General features: G+C 37.9%; 1 protein-coding gene across 1 annotated transcript in view; it reads right to left on the bottom strand.

Annotated features, from left to right (window-relative positions):
• Window positions 1-21191, bottom strand: part of Mtrex (Mtr4 exosome RNA helicase) — a 56620-nt gene that overhangs the window by 24586 nt on the left and 10843 nt on the right. The window contains exons 6-16 of the mRNA XM_021179787.2: window positions 18129-18303; window positions 16881-16971; window positions 14637-14761; window positions 13513-13611; window positions 12535-12637; window positions 10615-10746; window positions 8661-8740; window positions 7085-7195; window positions 5165-5266; window positions 2397-2522; window positions 642-792 (exon numbers count right to left, since the gene is read on the bottom strand). Coding sequence (XP_021035446.1) covers window positions 642-792; window positions 2397-2522; window positions 5165-5266; window positions 7085-7195; window positions 8661-8740; window positions 10615-10746; window positions 12535-12637; window positions 13513-13611; window positions 14637-14761; window positions 16881-16971; window positions 18129-18303 — 1295 coding nt within the window. The remainder of the gene's footprint in view (window positions 1-641; window positions 793-2396; window positions 2523-5164; window positions 5267-7084; window positions 7196-8660; window positions 8741-10614; window positions 10747-12534; window positions 12638-13512; window positions 13612-14636; window positions 14762-16880; window positions 16972-18128; window positions 18304-21191) is intronic.

The following is a 21191-nucleotide window of genomic DNA, read 5'->3' as shown; positions in this document are numbered from 1 at the left end:
TCTTAGTGAACGGAGTTTACCAGTTGCTGGGCAGAGAACATTAGGGATCCACCTGTCTCTTATTCCATCAGTTCCAGGGTTCTGACCATTAATAGGTAGTATCCTCCTAGCATGTCACCACACAGGTTTAAAACAGAAACAAAACATAGATGCAGGATGTGAACTCAAGACCCACACATACTCAGCAGACACTTTACTGACTGAGCCATCTTCTTAGCCTGTCACAGGATTCTTCTTGTGAGACATCATTTTAAAAATCAAATTTTATATTGAACTTTTTGTTACATGATTATTCAAGGACATCAACTATATATTTTTAAAAATCACAAAATCCACAATGGTTGAACAACTAGAAAAAACTATTCCATGTAATTGAGGAAAATATGTAATAAAAATATTAAAAATTAAAAAAAAAAAAAAAAAGAAAAAACTATTCTGTCAGAACTGTCTATACGTATTTTGAATGTTCAAGTCTGTAAAGGCTAGACTACAATTCTACATTTTTAACTTAATGGCCAAGATTTGCTTTATTAGACAAAAAACCAAAAAGAAACAAAAGAAACAAGCAGTGCTAACACCACCACTGAGACAGTCGTCACCGTGCTGCGGAGTCTGTTACAGAGAGAGGGGTTCATACTTACTTTCTACGACCCCTGGGATTGCTCTATAATGCTGGAACTGGTAGAAGGATTTTTCAAGCATGTACTCGGGGTTAATTTCTTCTACTCTTAGTAAGTTCAAAACCATGTTATAGGTCAGATGGAAAGCACTGTTCAGAGGATCAGCTGACCCCTACAAGAACAAGCATGACAAGTTTGCACATTTCTAAATTACAAAATAAATTTACAGAAGACTATTAACATGCTTAATAATTTACCTGTACTAACAAAGATAAGGACATACAAATTATTTCCTTTGAAGCAAAGTGATAAAATAGTTAATATCTTTAAAAGTATAGCGTGAATAAAATCCCTGACAGTTGTGATGCACGCCTTTAATCCTAGCACTAGGGAGGCAAAGGCAAGAAGCTCTGAGTTCCTGGTCTACAAAGAGAGTCCCAAGACAGTCAAGACTACACAGAGAAACTCTGTCTACAAAAACAAAACAACAAAAACCAGTAGGGATATAGTGGTTCAAAGACCACAAAATATACTTAGCTCTCTTTCCTGCAAAGCACAAGGAAGGATTGTTTTATTGGTCTCCAAGTGGGTGGGACCAAGTGTTTAATTGCTGGTAGGAAGGGCCATTCTCTTTCCTGACACAGTAATGCCCATGCCCCACCTGGCTGGCTCTTTTAAGAATGCTGAGCAGGATCTGTCCTAACAACTTGTGATAAGCACAGAGCAAGCAGGTCAGATACACATCTTAAGCTTCTAAGGTTAGGTTAGTGATTGCAGCATAGCCTAGCCTGTAGTGACCAAGTGTACTAATAGTTCAGACTGAGATCTGGATAGAAAAAGTATGTTGGAAATATGTGCATAAAACTGCTAATATAGCTCCATTATAGATCTTACCGTCTCTATACTTTAGTAATTACTTCTCACCTCCAAAGTGTGGCTGTCACCAAAGAAGAGACAGGTTTATGACTAGACACTAAAGATATTTGTCATTAAACACAATAAATCTTGTTGTAGAGTTTTTTTCTGTAGAAAACCAATTTGGTTTTCATCCAAAATACTGCCCCAGTGTCTATGCTCACACCTTGTAGCAATGGCTCTTTAGAAGAATTTTCTCTTTATAAAAATACTTTGCAAATGTGAAAGTGGTTGTATAGCATACAAGAGAATGGTCACAGTTTTAAATTGTTTCCTCAGCTCATTAGCCCACTTCCACCCTCGAGAGCGCTCTCTCCTTTCTTAGTGTGCTGTCTCTACTTCTAGTCTACGCCTAACTTACAAGGCATGGCTTCTTACCCTTCTCTCCTTAGGGAGGCTGCCAGGTTTTCACGTCACATGAAGAGTGAGTGAAAGATTGGTGAAGCCACATACAGAACCAGCCACTTCTAACTCCCTAAACCCAGACAGCTATAGACTATCAACCCATCTTGAAAGGCAGATGAGCCAAAAAACTAACTTAAAGTCATCACTGTAGAGAATATCTTGTGTCTGTATGGATGTGGCACCTGTCAATAATAAATCTGATGGCCTATAGCTTAGGCAGGAAATAGGAGGTGGGACATCCAGGAGGCAGAAAGGATTCTGGGAAAGTGCAAGGTGAAGAAGTGTCTAGGGAAGATGTGACAAGACAGATGCATGGTACCTGAGCACAGGTAACCAGCGACACCGTAGAATATATGGGTTATTTTAAGTTATGATCTAGTGTGAGAAGAGCCTAGCTATATGGCCAAGTCACTGATGTGCATTCCCAGGACCCTTGATGGAAGAATGGCCTCTTACCTTAAGCAGCTGCTTTCCAACAGTTGGGCTCATCTTCTCGTCTACCATAAGAATCACAATCCCTCTGTCGTCCATGCCTCTCCTTCCTGCACGACCAGACATCTGGATATACTCACCAGAGGAAATCTGAATACGACATTGTCAAGTTTGGGAGAAAATCTGGTTAAAAAAATATATCCTGATATTTTCTCTTTTTATAGAGTTTACAAATAATTTACACATTTCAAGATATCATTTAAAACATGGACTTTTAAGCTGGGTGTGGTGGCGCATGCCTTTAATCCCAGCACTCGGGAGGCAGAGGCAGGCGGATTTCTGAGTTCGAGGCCATCCTGGTCTACAAAGTGAGTTCCAGGACAGCCAGGGCTACACAGAGAAACCCTGTCTTGAAAAACAAAACAAAACAAACAAACAAAAACATGGACTTTTGGTAAACAAAGTTTGTGAGAATCTTATGAAACTTAAAGTTTAGTCTCAACTGACTTCACTCTGCAATAACCAACTGTCAATTTTAGATAGCCAGTTACCAGGAAATACCAGCTAAAGGCATACAAAATACCTTTCAGCTAGATCTAAAAAAAAAAAAAAAGAATCAAAACTTAAGAATACTAACTACAAAGCAAATTCAACAACTGTAACTTCTTATTTGACCACAATAGCTTCTTAATCTTCAAAATTAAATTAACATGAAATTGGCCCCTGCTGGAGAAAACCACCACTCTGGATAGGTTTCTCTGGGGATAGTAGATTCACTGTCAATAAGACTAGTCTAGTGGAGGAGCAGCCATGGACCCTAGATTGTTCAACAGAGGCATCTTAAAAGTGGCAGCACAAACTCCCTGATCAAGCTGCCGTCGTGTCTACACGCACCTGGGCACCTTTCCTCCTCTGATGGAAGTCCAGGCGTTTGCTGGATTTCTTTTCTAAACTTTTGGCTGAGGAAGAGCTAAGAAGCATTGCTGTAAGTAGACACTGACACTACTGATAGCCCAGGGGTAAGGAAAATGCCAGACAAGAACAACAAAAGACTAGAGATAAGATCAGGACATTTAAAAAAGTAGCCCAATAAAATCAGAGCAGACTCTAAAGGCATTATTAAATTGTAGTACATCTTTAAGAAATTCTTTTCAAGTGTGTGCTGAGGCTATTGGATGAGGGTTTGCTTGGCATGTACAGAGCTGTAGAAAACAATAACAATTTGTACATGGTCTAGGTCAGGAAGCAGATCAGTAAGCTACCAGAGCAAGCAAACGTAGGTACAGAGCCACATTCAGACCATATAAAGTAACTAATGAGTTTCAAGGTCTACACGCAGACTACAGGCTCAGAAAGGCTCTGCAACATCACCATGCTCACCATGCTGCTAAGCTCAAGGGCTCCAATCTCTGGTTTTTGTACACAAAGGATTTTGGTAGCTTCCTCAGGAAAATGGGTCTTTAGGGAAGTGTCACGAAGGAGAAGACAAGGTAAGTATTTTAGAGCAGTGTTGAGGATCATAGTAACACACTGCTGAATGAAGGTTTTTAAAGGAGTGCTTCTCTACCTTCCTAATGCTGTGACCCTTTAATACAGTTCCTCATGTTGTAGTGACCTCCAACCATAAAGTTATTTTGTTACCTCATAACTGTAATTTGGCTACTGTTATGATTCATATTATAAATATCTATTTTCAGATGGTCTTAGGTGACCCCCATAAAAGGAATTATTTGCCCCCAGGTTGAGAACCTCTGTTATAAAGCATGTCACTGGAAACTTACTATTCCTTCAAAGATTTCATAAATTTATAGGTATGGATGACAGTATTTAGAAATGACAGGGAAGAAATTAACCTGATTTGGGGTTCAAGTTTGCAGGTATAAGATGATGCTATCATGTGTGTACATATGTGTCATTGTGATACATATACTGGCTTAACACTATTGTTAATTCTTGGAAGAATTGCTGATTTATTTTGCAATTACTACTGGCATGTAAGTGTTTTAAAAATAAAGGTAATTTGCTAATGGAAAAAAACTTATGCTTTGCCCTTAAATTTATCATTACTTTTTAGGAGTTTGATATTATTGTAGGAAACTTCACTAAGCTGAAAAAAAAAAAAATCTCTAATTTCCAGAGAATAGTTTAGGTAAAAAGCTATCTATTGTTTTCCAAATGGCAGACAGTGAATCTTGGGATCAGGCTGTGCTCACACTACACAGTGCTTTGTCATGTGCTTTCTCATGCCCACCTATACTCTACTGCCTGCCTGACAATACTCCTCCCACTGTCCCTACTGTAAGGACTATCTTCTAAGGCTTCTGTTCTTTAAAATGAAAACAAAACACAACAAAACAGCTTATGCACTTGTTTGTGCATTTTGCCTGCACAGATGTCTGTGCACCACATGCAGATAATGCAGTGCCCACAGAAGTTAGGAGGTGTGTCAGAGCACTGGAACTGGAGTCAGCCCCTGTTAGTGCTGCGGACTGAACAGCGGGCAGTAAGCACTCTGACCTCTCCAGCCAGACCTGTCATCTGCTCTTATGCTGTATCTCTCCTACAGTAGTCCACAGAGCAATGGGCTGTGTGTTTGAGGTCAGTCGGGCCTCCCTATGCAGCCCTGTCTAGCCCAGGGCACTGTGATACAGACGAGATTTGCAGAGTAGGGAGACTCCACTTACATCTGAAGCTCTTACTCACATGGAGCTGAAATTCTCAATGATATGAGTCAAAGCCGTGTGAGATAAAGTAAAGGTTAGTCATTGTTTACAATACAAATAGTTACTTACCCATCTAAAGTCCTTCCCGTCATATTTACGGGCGTTTGTAAATAAAACCGTTCTAGCTGGCATGTTAATTCCCATAGCAAAAGTCTCTGTGGCAAATAAGGCCTAAATAAATAAGCAATTATATAATTAATGGATTTTAAGGTAAAAACAAATAATTTTCACATGTAAATAAAATTAGCATTAATTTTTAAGCTTAGTTCTTTATGAGGTTCTATAAAAATAAGATGAACTTTGGATTTATTACAGTATTTTATAGATATAACTATTAATAATATTTTTCTTTATGTTTGTCAAACTTTTTAATTCAGGAAAATTAGTCTTTTTTTACATCCCAGTTCAAACAAATAGAGAGAGCACCTAATGAACAAGGATGAGGCAACAGAATACCTTTCTAAACGCAGCCATTTTTCCTGGTTTTTTTATGATAATGAACCAGTTCTAAAGATCACTTCACAATTGGGTTCCAGGGCACAGACTCAGTGAGTATTGAATTCTAAAATTCTAAGACTTTATCAGCAAAAACAGTTGGTTTAGGCATGTAAAGTTATATGTCAATAAAGTATTAAATAGAGGCTGGAGAGATGGCTCAGCAGTTAAGAGCACTGACTGCTCTTCCAGAGGTCCTGAGTTCAATTCCCAGCAAGCACATGGTGGCTCACAACCATCTGTAATGGGATCCGATGCCCTCTTCTGGTGTGTCTGAAGACAGCTACAGTGTACTCATATAAATAAAATAAATAAATCTTTTTTTAAAAAGTATTAAATATTCATCAATAGAAAAGATAAAACACTTCATCAACTCAAAAGAACACTAGTCATTAGAAGATGAACCATAAATATGCCAAAAGAACGGAACATTTGCGTTTGCCAAAAAGTCATATAATCTCTGAATGTCGTCTGCCAGTGGACATTTCTAGGAAACGATGGGGCAAGATGAGCTTTCACCTCTTACTTTATTAACAACTACTTCCCTGAACTCAACAACCTGCAATATTCACTCACACTCTTGAAAACTGGTGCAAGAATAAGTCTAGCAAAAGCCATCATTTACAGAAGACCATCAGTAGGGACTCACTAGGAGCTGGGTGGAAATCCTGGCCCACACCTCATAAAGCACTAACGCTTTTCTTTTAAATATTTTTCCTACGGCTGAGGCCTCTTAGGACAAAGCACCGGAACTGATTATGCTCTGAGGTGGTTCCCTGTTTCTAGATATAGGCCCATCAGTCAGTTCTAACAAATGATCAAAGTAGACTCCCTGAGTTCACTATCCTAAAACATCCCTCTTCCTGAGTATAAAAGCAATTCTTATCTAAAGCAACACTTTTAATCATGGATGAGGAAGACCAGTTATCTAGTCAACTCCATGTCTATTAATTAAACAGCACATTCCACAAAACTCTACTACAGTCAGGTGATGCCACTTACATAAGACACACATAACTTTTCTATTTATCCTCCCAAGTTATAATACAGATATGGCATTATATGAAAGGTCATGTTCATACCTAAAGTACTCCATGCAACCTTCCTAAGGCATGCTATACAAACTAATTCTTTAGAAAGAGAAAAGTCAGTCACAAGCAAGACATGATGGCTTCCATCCATAATCCCAGCATAAAACAAGCAAAACAGGAGGACTGCTGTTGGAGGACAGCCTGGGCTCAGAGTAAGAAACTGACTCAGAAAAAAAATTAGACAGAAGAAGAAGCAACGGGACAAGACAAGATCCCAACAACCTGCCGATGGGGACTGGGTGGTGGAGTCATGGTCAAACCCAGCAAGACCCTGGGTTCAGCCTCCAGCACTGTAAAATCAAATATCCAACAAGCTGGCTTATAGACAATGCTCACTAGAACTTTCACATTGCTCAGACAACACAATTTTGAGACATAAAATATAAAAAAAGCAAGACAATACCTTTATCAGTCCTTCAGAGAAGAGAATTTCTATAGTTTCTTTCAAAATAGGAAGTAAGCCACCATGGTGAATACCGATCCCCCGCTTCAAAAGTGGAAGCACATGTTCAACCTGTCATTTTGGAATAATGTTTATGTCACAAGGAAAGAAGAATTTAAAATGTTAAACCTAAAAACTATGTAACTAAAAAAGAAAACACTTGTATTTAAGTAAATTACTCTTAAAATTTCTCCAGAATAAAAGCAAAATCCAGCCTATATTCTTACATATTAAATTGAAACACAATGTGGTCCTGCTTTAAGATTAACATGGTAACCATATTTAAATATAAATATATATTGCTGCGTTTTAAACATAACATTATCTCCTATACAAAAGTCTGAGCTGTGACAGCAGAAACTGTCTGTAAAGTGTAGAGTGAGGTTTACACTCACAGTCCCAAATATTCCAGAGGCCGAGGCAGGAGCACTGCAGAGGGCAGTAAGCCTATGCCTCTTAAATAAAGTCTCTTAATAAACTCAAAAGATACTGGCAGTTAAACTCTAACCACAGAACATTAAACTGTAAAATGGACTTCCTTTAAAATCAAAAGACTAACTAAAGAGTACCATTCTCATTACTGCTGCCAAACTCCACAGCACAATGGTTTAGGATAAAATGCACAAAGGCATATGGAGCAGCCATTTAAAACCCACCACTCCCCTGGACTGGAAAAGTATTTTAAACCTTTCTAAGATAAGACACCACCTTAAGCCAGGCATGGTGGCGCACACCTTTAATCCCAGCACTTGAGAGGCAGAGGCAGGTGGATTTCTGAGTTCAAGGCCAGCCTGGTCTACTAAGTGAGTCTCAGGACAGCCAAGGCTACACAAAGAAACCCTGTCTCGAAGAAGAAAAAAAAAAAAGACACCACCTTAAAATGCCAAGAGACATGGGTGCTGCTGTAGTCTAGGGTGAGCTAAACACTCTACAAACCAGGTACTCATCTGTGGAACACAGCGTGACCTCCACATTCCTCCTTGCCCCAATCTAACTTTCACACACTCCCTTAGTCAAAAGCATTGCACTCTAGATGCATAGTAAAATCATATGGAGAGGTTTTTAAAGGATTCTTCCAACTAAGATGAAAATTAGACAAATAAGGTCAAAATCCCTGGGAGTGGCACCAAGTACCAGTACATTTTAGATGGCCAGTCAATTCCAACAGGGAAAGGAAAAATACGAATGATATTAAAGTAAAGGAGGTGTTTACTTTCTAAAGAGTAAATTAATTTTCATTAGGTATACTCTCTTGTTCAGAATTCTTATAAACTGAGAAATTTAGTGACTTAGAATGAACACTAAAATTTTTGTTATTCGGGAATATAAAAGGTAGTCTCTAGACTATGCTATGTATGCTCTTAAAGAAAATTCCTTCAAACAGCAAATCTTACTTGGCACCTTTTCAAGGATTTGAAACATATATGAAGGTATTGTCTGAGCCCATAGGCCAACATATGTTGCCACAATGCAATAAAATGAAAATGAGTTAACAGCTGCTACCTGCTGAAATCCTTCCTTACTGGTGCTAACCCACCTGAGGGAGCTTTTTATCTTCATCAGACAAGCAGTCAATTGCATTATTGAAAACTTCTTCAACCATCTTCTTTTCTTCATCTATGAGAAAAAATTCAATGGCACATAAATATTAAAATGGATCAGTGGTACTAAACCTCACTCATTTAAAAAAAAAAGTCTATAAAAAGCTGTGGCCCTCCCTCTCTGCCCCAGTCCATCAGTCAGAGGGCAAAGGGCAAAAGGCGCAGAGACTAAGGGGAGAGGGCGTTCAGAAGCCCTGTGAGTCTGTCTGCTGAATGACAACCCGGGGACCAGTGCAGGGAAGCACATCACCTTTACCTGGGCGTCTGTAAGTCAAGGCTTATATAACTGGGGGACAGGGAATAGGAACATCCAGGATGGGCAAAGGCTTAGGGTACCGAGATGCCTCATTAGCATTGAGAAGCTCCTCAGGAGTCTCGGGTGCTGGCTGGCTGCGTTTGTATGGAGAGAAAGGAAGGTGAAGCTGTAATCTAAGGAAGGTTACATGATACTGTGCAGGGAGATGCACATACACTGTCTATGTGGGTTTGGGGTTGGTGGTGAATTCCCTGACAAGATCAGAGAGTCCTCCATTATGTGCTGAGCTCAGAAGGCTACCCAGCCAATCACAGACTTTGACCTTAATTAGTAGAGTTTCCCCACTAAAAGTCAAAGTAAAGAATCAGGATTTTTAAGCAACCCCACAAAACACAACTTACTGTCCTTGAAACACATCTAGCAGTTTTAATACATGAAAAAGTTAATAAACTCAGTAACAATATTAAGAGGTTGAGGCAGGAGCTGCCATGAATTCCAGGCCACCTAGAGCTACAATAGCAATCATTACATCAAAGTGACTGAGGGCAACACTCGATTCAAACATCTGCAGGTTCTCACCAAATGGGTACTGCTCCGAGGCAATGGAGGCTGAGTGCAGTAAAGCACTGCTCCTAACTGTAGAGTAACAATCCCAAAGCCCATATTGTTAGTGTCTTTCTTTACTGTGCCAACCAAATGATAGATTCTCAAAAACTATCTGATATATTACTCATACATAACCTCTGAGTCCTTAAGAATCCTCACAACTGGCAAGTACAATACTGAAAGTTATAATAAGCAAAGCAATTTACCTGTCATCTCATCTTTACCCATGGAAAAGACTTTAAAGTACATCGAGAAAATATGATAACTGAGTTTTTCTCATTTGTTTTGAGACAATGTCTCCAATGTTGCCCCAGCAGGCTTCACATCCAGTCTGACTGCTTTGGCTTCCCAAATGCTAGGATTACAGACCTACATCTCCACACCATGATATAACTAAAATTAATTTTGGATTACTCAAAATTAATAATTGGATCACACATAAGTAGATGAAAATGGATAACCACTGAAGTGGCAGTCTGGGCGTGGTTATGCTACTCCCCAGCTGTGTAACGGTAAGTGAGATACATTTCTGTGAACATACACTTGCTGGATGTTTTGAGAAATTCAGCACACTGAGGCAAAGAGTGGGTTTAGATTACGGCAAGAATGAAGAACAGTACTTTCAATAAAATTATCCTAACCAAGAGACCTACCCTTACTGAATGACAGACAGATGCAGAATAACTGAATTTATAGTAGTATGAAGTACAAGAAAGTATGACTGTAATGGTTCTCAGTAATATTCTCTGGCTTTCTAAATATAGAGATCTGTATTTATATCTTCCAATACAATAGGAGAGGGCCAAGGGTTGGGCTGCAGCGCTTGCCCATCATACACCAGGCCCAAGGGGAAATGGAGGGTGAAGAAACCGAGAGAACCTTATAAAGACTTTGCAAAGATGCTGAGTCCAAACGATTGTGATTATAAGCAAATTGCATATGCTACTAATATAAGTAGATATACTACCAAAAATCTACTTTAAACTAATGTAGCTACAACATGAAAGCCACGTGGAAATGATCGGTACCTGTGTTGAAGTCTAGCTTAGTCATCTGAAGAGCATATGCTTCACAGTCCTTCTTACTGAAGCTGAAGATGATCACAGGCTGGAAATTTCTCTCCATAATCATCTTCACAATCTTGAACACATTTGATGGACCTAAAAAGGGCAAATAAGTCACACCCTAAATTAACTCAAGATGGAGAATAGATCTAAATAAAACTGTAAAATAAAATTTAAAAGACGCCTACAATAAAAAACAAGATGGAGACCTTCAAAGCATCGTTGGCTCTGACATTCAGAGTAGAAGCATTGTGACAGAGAATAAAACTAGATTTCACTAGTGTGAAGAACTCGGCTTTTAACAGACATGAGCAGTAAGTAAAAAAACCAACCCCAGTTTTCTACAATATGGAAAAAACCCTCAAGTTATCTATTTGATATAGGTCCACCTGGAATGTAAGAACTTTTAAAACTCAAAGACAATCCAATTTACAGTAAGACAATTGGGGTGCTAAGAAATGGTTCAGCAGTTAAGAGCCCTTGTTAATCATGAGGACCAGAGATGGAGTCCCCGCACTCGTGACAAGTGGCTTATAACTAAACTGCAGCTCCAAGGGACCCAGTGCCCTTTCTGCCCTCCAAAGGCACAAATACATACAGATAAACACACATGTAAGATAAATTTTAAAACAAATTTTTTTAAGTGCACAAAGGATTATAATGATGCCAAAAGTCTATAGTAAGAGGTTTACCATCAGCGACCACAGGGAGACAGGCACAGATGAGGAGCACACGGAAGCACTACTTCATGTTTACTAGGATTATAAACCAATATACACAACTAAGTACTAATCTAGAAGTGGAGAAAAATGGTACTCAAAAATCCCTCAGAGGAATAGCATGAAAAATGCCAAATGGTGTATAGCTACTTTGGAAAATATGTAGCAGTAATCAAAAGGTTAAATTTCCCATAACTCACCAATTCTCCTAGATCCAGACCCAGAAAAAAAGAAAACACATATTTCTACAAAAACTTGTAGTACAAGCAAAATGTTTACAGCACTATTATGCATATTCTACAAAAAAAACCCAGAAACTCCATATCTACTCAAATACTGTATATTCTCATGATACAATATTATCTGATCACAGACACACTCACAGAGTGAAATACTGATAGATAGTGTATGAATCTCACGTCATTCAAAGGAGTCAGCTACAAAAGACCACATGGTGCTATTTTTATGATACATCCAGAGAAGTCAAATTGATGGAGGCAGAAAAAGAGACTAAGTTAAAAAGACAGCTAAGTCTGTGGCACCCAGGGAAAATGGATGAGGAATGACTGCTAATGAGCGGGGCCTGGGGAGAGAAGAGTCGGAGGAAATGTCCTTAGAAGTGGGTAATGGGGGGCTGGAGAGATGGCTCAGCGGTTGAGAGCACTGAATGCTCTTCTAGAGGTCATGAGTTCAAATCCCAGCAACCACATGGTGGTGGCTCACAACCATCTGTAAAGAGATCTGATGCCCTCTTCTGGTGTGTTTGAAGACAGTTACAGTGTACTTATATACAATAAATGAATAAATCTTTTTTAAAAAATGGGTAGTAGGAACAGTTGCACAGTTCTATGAATCTACTAGAAATTATTATATTGAATTTTAAAATAATGAATTTCATGGTATGGAAATCATATGGAAATTTAAAGCTGACTCTGGCAATAGTTTTGCAATCATGTGAATGAATATACCTGAACCCACTAATTACCACTTTATGTGGGTAAACTATAAACTACATATTACATTTAAATTAATGCCATGTAAGAAAAACATCGCCCCTTATTCATCCAAATTTATCATACATCAGCTATGTCTTTATAAAGCTTCCTCAAAAAACATCAAAAGACAGACGAGTAAACTTCTATCTAAAAGCTAAGTCCCGCATTACCTTTTGTTCCTCCTTTCCGTCCCTTCTGGTCTCCTTTGGCCAAATCACCTGCATCCCGAAGCACTTGCATTGCAGTGTTAAAATTATCTTCTCTGAAGTCACCCTAGAATCATATTTTTTCTATGTAACTTTGCAAATTGATAATCAAGGCTAGAGAAACAACTCAGTGGTTAAACGTGTGTATGTTCTTACAGAGGGCCTGGGCTCACTTCCGGGAACACGGAGCGACTCACAAATAGTTAACCATAACTTAAACATTTCTTAAACATAAAGTTTCTCTAAAGAACAATTTTTATTTTTATGTATGTGAGTACACCGTCACTGTCCTCAGAAACACAAGAGGGCAATGGGTTCCATTACAGATGGTTATGAGCCACCATGTGGTTGCTGGGAATTGAACTCAGGACCTCTGTGGAAGAGCAGTCAGTGCTCTTAACCACTAAGCCATCTCTCCAGCCCCAAAGAACAAACTTTAATGCAACAAGAATTTTAACAAAGGCCACTTAAGTGATTTGTGATAATAAAGTCTGTTCAAGGAGAACTGAAACTGAACAAGACATAAATCATCCGGCACATCAGAGCGCTGTTCTCCGGCAGTTCAAGTACTGAGAATGGAAGAAAGTGAATTCATGGGTGACATAAAAGTCACCCATAATTTGTTTTTAAATCATCATTTCACTAAGTTGACCTCAAACTCCTGGGAACAAGAAACTTATCTGAGCTTCCCAAGAGCGAGCACTACCACAGCATCATCAGATAACTATTTAAAGAATTAGAGAGAGAGAGAGAGAGAGAGAGAGAGAGAGAGAGACAGAGAGAGAGAGAGAGAGAGAATTAATGTAGGAGGTGGTTAATATTGAGAGAGAGAGAGAGAGAAAGAGAATGAATGTAGGAGGTGGTTAATATTTTCTCCAGTTCACAATTGAGGAAAAGGAACATATAAAAGATGGCATTACAGAGACATGTGCATTCTCTTACATTTTCATCAACCACCAGGTGAAGGCCATCTCCCCCTGCTGGAAATATGTAGTGTTGCAGTGGAGTGGGTCGATAATCAGTGTAAATAACATGACAGGGCTGTAAAGGGAAAGAATTAAAAAGAATTGTATTTCAAGGTAAACTGTATATTTGATCTACTCAACAAAAATAAAATTTGAGAAAATAAAATTGGCTTAAATATTTAACAAGAATTTAACACTTTCAAACAAGTTTAAAAGTCAGGCAAGTGAAAAATGGGGGAAAGAAATAGGTCTACTAATTCATGCCACAATCTGATTTTTAATTTACCAGTTCCCTAATCAAGGCCAAGTATATGGTCTGAACTTCAATTACCCATTAGCTCATCCTGGAGCACTGTAGCCCCAGACGCTGCCTCTAGCTACAGAGGCTACTGTGGTGATAGAAGGCACCCCCATGTATGGAAACAAAACAGAACTCTGTAGCGCAGGGGTATCTAAAACAGCAGAAATCCAGCTCCATGAGGAGATTCACTGAGCTTTTCTCTTACAGAAGCCACAGAGAAGGAGAATGACACTGGACATCACCTACATAAAGTAAGTTCATGAGGGTAACTATAAAACAAGGGCAGAAAAACAAAACCAATATCCTGTTCAGCACCCGCTCACAAACAAACAAGCATTTGTGGCACGCACAGCCTTACACCGACATGCAAAGGAGAAACAAAGAATACTAAATGTGAACGTATTTTCTTAAGAGCTAGCAAATCAAACGCTAAAGAGATGGGTAGGCTTTTTTGGTATTCCTTAGAAAAACGTCTGCACTGTGTGCTGGAGCTCACTGTCAGAGTAAACGCACATTATTCCCAAACGTGGGAGAGCATCAGGATTCGCTTGGCAACTTTTACAAAATGAGATTCCAAAGCCCAACTCGTAGAGGCTTAGCTGCACTGGATTGGAGCTGGAACTCAGACATGAAGGTTCTAGCCAGTCTACTCAATTTGATAAGCTGCTTGATTTAGGAAGTAGATTCCCAGTAAACTGCCTTCTTTATCCTTAAGAGCATAAGGAAAATCTATAAGAAGATGGCAAGCCCAATCAGCAAGAGTTTTAAATAGTGAAGACATAAAAAGTGTATACATGTACCTGTTTATGTAGGTGACAAATCCATTCGGCAAACTGCCGAGCATTTGGAATGGTAGCCGAAAGAAAGACATAGTGAACATTATCTGGAAGCAAAATAATAGTTTCTTCCCATACTACACCACGCTCTAAGAAACAAAAATATAGTTCGGAATTTAGTGTTAGCTAAGTGATAGTAAGTTATTTTCTCATAAGCTTACTAATGGAATCTGCAAACTACTTTACACAAGCATATTTTTTGGCCACAGACCCATACTGAAACCTCCTTCTGTTCATGACTCTATGGAGCAGATACAAGAGTAAGCCACCACATGCAGAACAGACTCTGAAAGAGCAGTTCCACACTGTAGCCTTCCGATTAACAGACAGGAACCCAGGACCAAGGCAGCTGACAGCATTTCCACCTCACTGGAGAAGCAGAGGTTAACGATGCCTAGGACACTACAGCAATACATCTACAAGTCTCGCTATTGCTATTCCACACGAAAGACTTCTGGAAATGAAACAGATCTGATGAACAGTAGAATCATGGGTGTAGTGCTCTTAAAATGTCCTATCCTAGCTCTATTTAAGAATCATTAACTCTACCTCTTATTAATAAAATTCCTTACTTGTTTTGTAAAACTACTTTAAAAAGTATTCTAATAGCTTATTATTATCAATGACTTGAAAATACTTAGTTGGGTTTTTTAATACAGTTTTAAAGTTTTGAATATGTAGTTTCAAAAAATAATGTCTCTTTGTTCCATGTTATTTTTTTCTCTTTGCATCTGAATATTTATTTTAATAATTAACTTTTTCTTAGAACTTTCATGATATATTTAAGTTTGTTTATCACAAGATCTGAGTGAGATTATTTGCAGTGCTCAGTGGTGTGAGTGTCTGTGTGCATGCGTGTGCCGTGGCAACTGTCTGTGTGCATGCGTGTGCCCTGGCAATTGTTTGGAGGTCTAATCCTAGTATTTGGATCCTGGGAATGAACTCAGATTGCCAGTATCAGGGGTAAGAGCCTTAACCCACTAGTTGGTCCAGGACTCACGGTTTTTAAAGCAAATAGAAAATATGCTCAGAAGTATCTGTAGGAATTTGGCAAAGGTAAAAGTGTTGATGTTTTCTTACATTATTTTTATCATGAATACACAGATCAGCAGATCTAAACCTGTGAGTCATGACCCCTTTGGGGACACAAATAAGATATTTACATTATAATCCCTAATAGTATCAAAATTATAGTTATGAAGTAGCAATGAAATGATATATGGTTGGAGTCACCACAACATCACGAACTCTATTAAAAAAGGTTTCAGCATTAGCAAAGTTGAGAAACACTGATATAGACTAATTGAATTCTTTAAATAAAAACCAAATCTTACTTTAGGTGTGTACTTTAATATGTAAACATTAGCTTTTAAATGTTAAATTTCCTGGTATATCCAAAATTGCAACCACATTTATTTTTGAAGAGATATTAGTTAAGGCAGTTTTGTTTTACTTGCTTATTTATTTAATACTTATTTCTTTTTTTTACAAATATACATTTATGGGTTTATAAAACCAAATTAACTTAAAAATGACTGTTAACTTTGTAAACCAGAAGGTCTATATATTCTTTCATATTAAATAATTACTGAGAGTCAGACAGGCAGTGGTGTTTCATGCCGCTAATCCTAGCACTCAGGGGGCAGACCCAGGTGAGCTCTGTGAATTTGAGGCCAGCCTGTTCTACAGAGGGAGTTTTAGGATAGCCAAGGATACACAGAGAAACCCTGTCTCAAAAGACCACAGAAAAAGTAATAGTAATAACAATATAATGATGATGATGATGGATGATGATAATTACTGAGCTTCTTATGTGGAGAGGAGGGCAAGGCCTTGGCACGTAGCCTAGACTACCGCTGATCTCATTTCTTCTAGCTCCGCCTCCCCCATCTCCCAGCCGCTGGTATTACAGGCATGCCACACATCTAGCTTAGTGAGCTCTCTTCAAAAGCAAGCTACTTTTAAATCCATTTGCTTTACTTGAATGTGTATAATTTTATCCAACGAATATTACTACTTAAGGAACTAAACTTTAATTAAGTGATACTGGGAATATTTTATCAGGTTGTCCACAATTTGAATATGTAATAGTTTACTAGAATTCTAATTACATAAAACTGAAAATCAATCCAAAAATTCTTACTCAAAATTATTAATGGCATTTATAACAAAAATGCATGATATTTATCTCAACATTATGAAATATACCTGAATCTCTCATGTAATGAATTTCATCAAATATGACCCAAGCAACTTCTCGCATAACTTCAGAGCCTCTATACAGCATACTTCTCAAAATCTAAAAGGGGAAAACAGATTTAGTGTGACTTTAACATAACATAATTAGTCAAATACTATTTTTTAACAAGGACTTTTTGATATCTTATGCCTATCTTTGACTCCTCATCACATGTAATTAGATATTCACAAAGTTGCCATCATCATTCCTATTCTTCCTTTTTGAAACAGGAAGCCTTTCTGTGCAGCATCTTTCCAAGGTTAACCCTTTAGAACATGAGAGGTCCTTATCTTACGGAGACACTGGATCTTTCCAGTGTCTGTGTTCCTGCCTCACGGTGGATACACTGTAATAGTCACTGGCCTTACTGTTAAGAGTTAGAGAAAATCTTCAGGTGAAGGGTTTTAGAATGAATAAAAACTTAAACAGAACTCCAAAAAGTGAGCTATCCCTTTTAGGTACTGTCCAAACTAGACGCAAATTTATACTACTGTAAACGAAAATGAGAGTCCGGTTAAGGGCACTGTTGAGATAGCTTAGTGGGGTCTAAGTTTAAGCCCCCAAACCAAACGCAGGTGACGGGAGAGAACTAACTCCACAAAGCTCTCCTCTGCCCTTGACACACACAGTGGGTGGCCTGTTGATCTCCTCCACATCATGCAGTGGAACACATATACACACAAACTGTTTAAAAGTATCAAGGTAGGTAAAGATAATCATGCCAAAACCATGTTACATGGGAAACTTAACAATGATTAGAAAAGCTAGGTATAATAATGAATATATTTTTAAGTTGACTATTATAATAATCTTACTGTAATAAATACCCAGGCACTAAAAGGGGTTAAAAACAAAGCCGAATGAATCAGAGTCACTACTTGTATGAAACTATGTATTCAAATCCTTGAAACTATTCATGAGAAAAAAAATTAAGTATTTTTGTCATAGTAGTAATAATAAACTATTAAAATGCTCTTTAAGGTATATTGTATTGGCAAGTACTAAATATTATTAACTGAGAGATACATTTAATGTTGCTAGGGCACTTTATAAATAAGTATGCCCTTTACAAACAATTCTATTCACAAACACTGATTACATTTTATCTGAAAACAAACAAACAAACAAAAACAAGCTATAAATCATCCAGTGTTTGACTGGGCATACACTGACTAAGCTAAAAAGAAAAAATTTAGATGAGGCACAAAATAAATTACCTCTGTAGTCATAACCAGACAAGATGCTGTGGGATTAATAGTAACATCTCCAGTCATCAGTCCCACATCTTGAAATTCTTCATACATTTCACGATATTTCTGATTACTTAGAGCCTTAATCGGGCTGGTAAATATTACACGCTGTTTTTCTCTTAAAGCCAATGCAATAGCATACCTAAAATTATAAAAACAGTAAGTTTTCTGCACATTCATTTGTAGTCTGTTTACTATAAACAAACTATTACACTATAATCATGATTTATCTGGAATGAATCATTTAGACTACTAAATGAACAAGGACATTTGAACTTCAGTCACTTGACTACAGCTGGTTTGTTGGTTGCTACCCTAGTTTTTGCTAGAGAAGCCTTTGACTCTGCTGACAGGCATCTAAAGGTGCATCACTTCTGTCCATCCATTTACATAAAGAGACTACAAGTAAGAAGAAAACCATAAATGGGCTGCATTTTTCTTCCACAGTTTCATAAATGAGTTAAATCCAATATGTAATTTTTTCCTTCATATAATATTTAACAAATCATTTCTTTGTTTGAAATTATGATAGTTCTGTTTATAGAAAAGTTCTTTTCTAAGTATTAATGGAATTCAATACTGTGGCATTGTTTTGTTTTTAAGAACTCAGTTTAGTATTTAAGTACAGACCATGAAATTAAGATTTAAGAGAAACACTGTAGCAGAGGCTTTTTTAAAGATACAGTTCCTACCCAAAGTATGCTTATCACATCAGAATTAAAAAAAGAGAAATGTTATAAAGTTAAGAATTGACCAAACATGATCAAATAGTAACAGTGAAAGATATATGGAAAAGTGAATATAGAGATGTTATATGATCTAAAATACTGACTCCTTAACAGCAAAAAGGAATAGGAAACAGGAAAATATGATCTGTACTTAAGAGGAAAACAGACATAAGGAATTGAATGAGTGGGCCCAAAGGTTGAATTTGGCAGATAACAGCTTATAGGAAACTATGTTCTAAGAATTAAAAACAAATAGGACAACGGTTCCATAAACAGGCAATCTCAACAGGAAAATGGAAACTGTTAACATATAAGCAACTGAAAACTCTATATAGGTTGCAGGATGAGGGATGTAGCTTAGCTCAAGAGTGGAGCACTTGTTTAGAGTGCACAAAGCCCTGGGTTTGATCCCAGTACTCCTAGAAATAAAAATTATGCAGACTAAAAAGCAGGAAAAATAACAAAATGGACTGGAAAGATGGCTCGTGGTTAAGGGCACTGGCTGTTCTCACAGAGAACCTGGGTCCGACTCTCGGCACCCATATGGAGTGGCTCAGATGGTGGCCGAATTTCAGGGATCTGATGCCCTCTTTCAACTTCTGTGGCCTTGGGCAAAATCCAAAATAAATAGAGGAAAAAAGTAGAGGAAAAAGAAACAAACACTATCAAACAAACTTTAAGGTCTTAAAAGAAAAACAAAAACATAAAAAAAAAAAAACCCTTTAATAGCTAACAATGTCTAAATCTGAGATTATGATTAGCACTAAAAAAATAAATGAATTGAACTTCAACAAAATGGTCAAAACCAAACTGAAAGAACCACTACACTATCTAAGATAAACCATTCATTCAGTAAAAGGAATGGCAAATTCTACAATTCAGAAAACAAATGATTAGTACATTTGAAGACATTAAATATGAGACTCAAATGAAATTGAAGAGCACACACAACAGCATGCACTGATGGTCTAACTTAAGTACCAGGATCCTTGACAGGAATGCTGAGAACGAACCCAGCAAGGAACGCAGAGTGCAGGAACATATAAAAAAACAAAATAGAGAATATAGCATAAAGAAATTGTTAGGGGTGCTAGGGAGATGGCTCGGTGGCTAAGAGCTCTCGATGCTCTTCCAGAGGACTCGCACTCGATTCCCAGCCCTAGCAGGTGGCTTACAACTACCTGTAACTCCGGTTCCAAAGATCCAGTATCTTCTGACATCTACAGACATCCACACACACAGCATACAAACACAGAGACACATGAACATGTGTGTAAATAGAAATAAACTAAAACAAACTGCTTAAAAATCAATGATAAAGACAAAATCTTAAAACCAGTCAAAGAGAAACAGTATATCACATACAAAGAAAGTGGGATGAGAACAATTTCCTGCTAAAAGTTATACAGATCAAAAATAAATTGAAAAAAAAAATAACACTGAAAGGAAGTGTTCTTTTAAAATGTTAAAGCAGCTTCTTACTAAAGACATGTACTGAAATAAGTATTTCAAGAATTTCTTCTACAAATAGAAATAGTATTAGTATAAAAAACTTGGATCAGCACCAACACATCATAATGTTTTATTATATTAAGATATGTCATTTAAAAACAGCAAGACACTTCACTAACAGCAAAAATAATCTTGGGCTAGAGAGATGGCTCAGCATTTAAGAGCACTGGCTGCTCTTGCAGGAAACCTAGGTTCAACTCCAGCACCCACAGGTCAGCTCACAACTCTAACCCCAGCTGCAGGGGATCTGACAGACAGACATGCGTGTTGGGGATCTGACAGACAGACATGCGTGCAGGGGATCTGACAGACAGACATGCGTGTTGGGGATCTGACAGACAGACATGCGTGCAGGGGATCTGACAGACAGACATGCATGCAGGGGATCTGACAGACAGACATGCGTGCTGGCAAAACACAAATGCACATAACACAAGCAAACAAACAACATAAAAGCTTTGAAAAAATCTACGAGCTGGGTGTGGCGCATGCCTTTAATCCCAGCACTCAGGAGGCAGAGGCAGGCGGATTTCTGAGTTTGAGGTCAGCTTGGTCTACAGAGTGAGTTCTAGGACAGCCAGGGCTATACAGAGAAACCCTGTCTCGAAAAACAACAACAAAAAAAGCCCCAAAAAACAAAAAACAAAAACAACAAAAAAAAACTACTACATGAATTTTAAATGCTTGTTAGAAAAAGGAAGGTCTCAAAACAATTACTTCATTTTCCTTCTTAAGAAACTAGGACAAGAGAGAAAAGTATAAACCAATGAAATGAAAACAAAGAAAAGCC

The sequence above is a fragment of the Mus caroli genome, unplaced genomic scaffold (assembly GCF_978045245.1).
Source record: "Mus caroli unplaced genomic scaffold, Mus_caroli_1 scaffold_15, whole genome shotgun sequence".
Classification (NCBI taxonomy): domain Eukaryota; kingdom Metazoa; phylum Chordata; class Mammalia; order Rodentia; family Muridae; genus Mus; species Mus caroli.
Note: the sequence above shows the minus strand (reverse complement) of the source record. Positions and strands in the feature narration are given on the sequence as shown.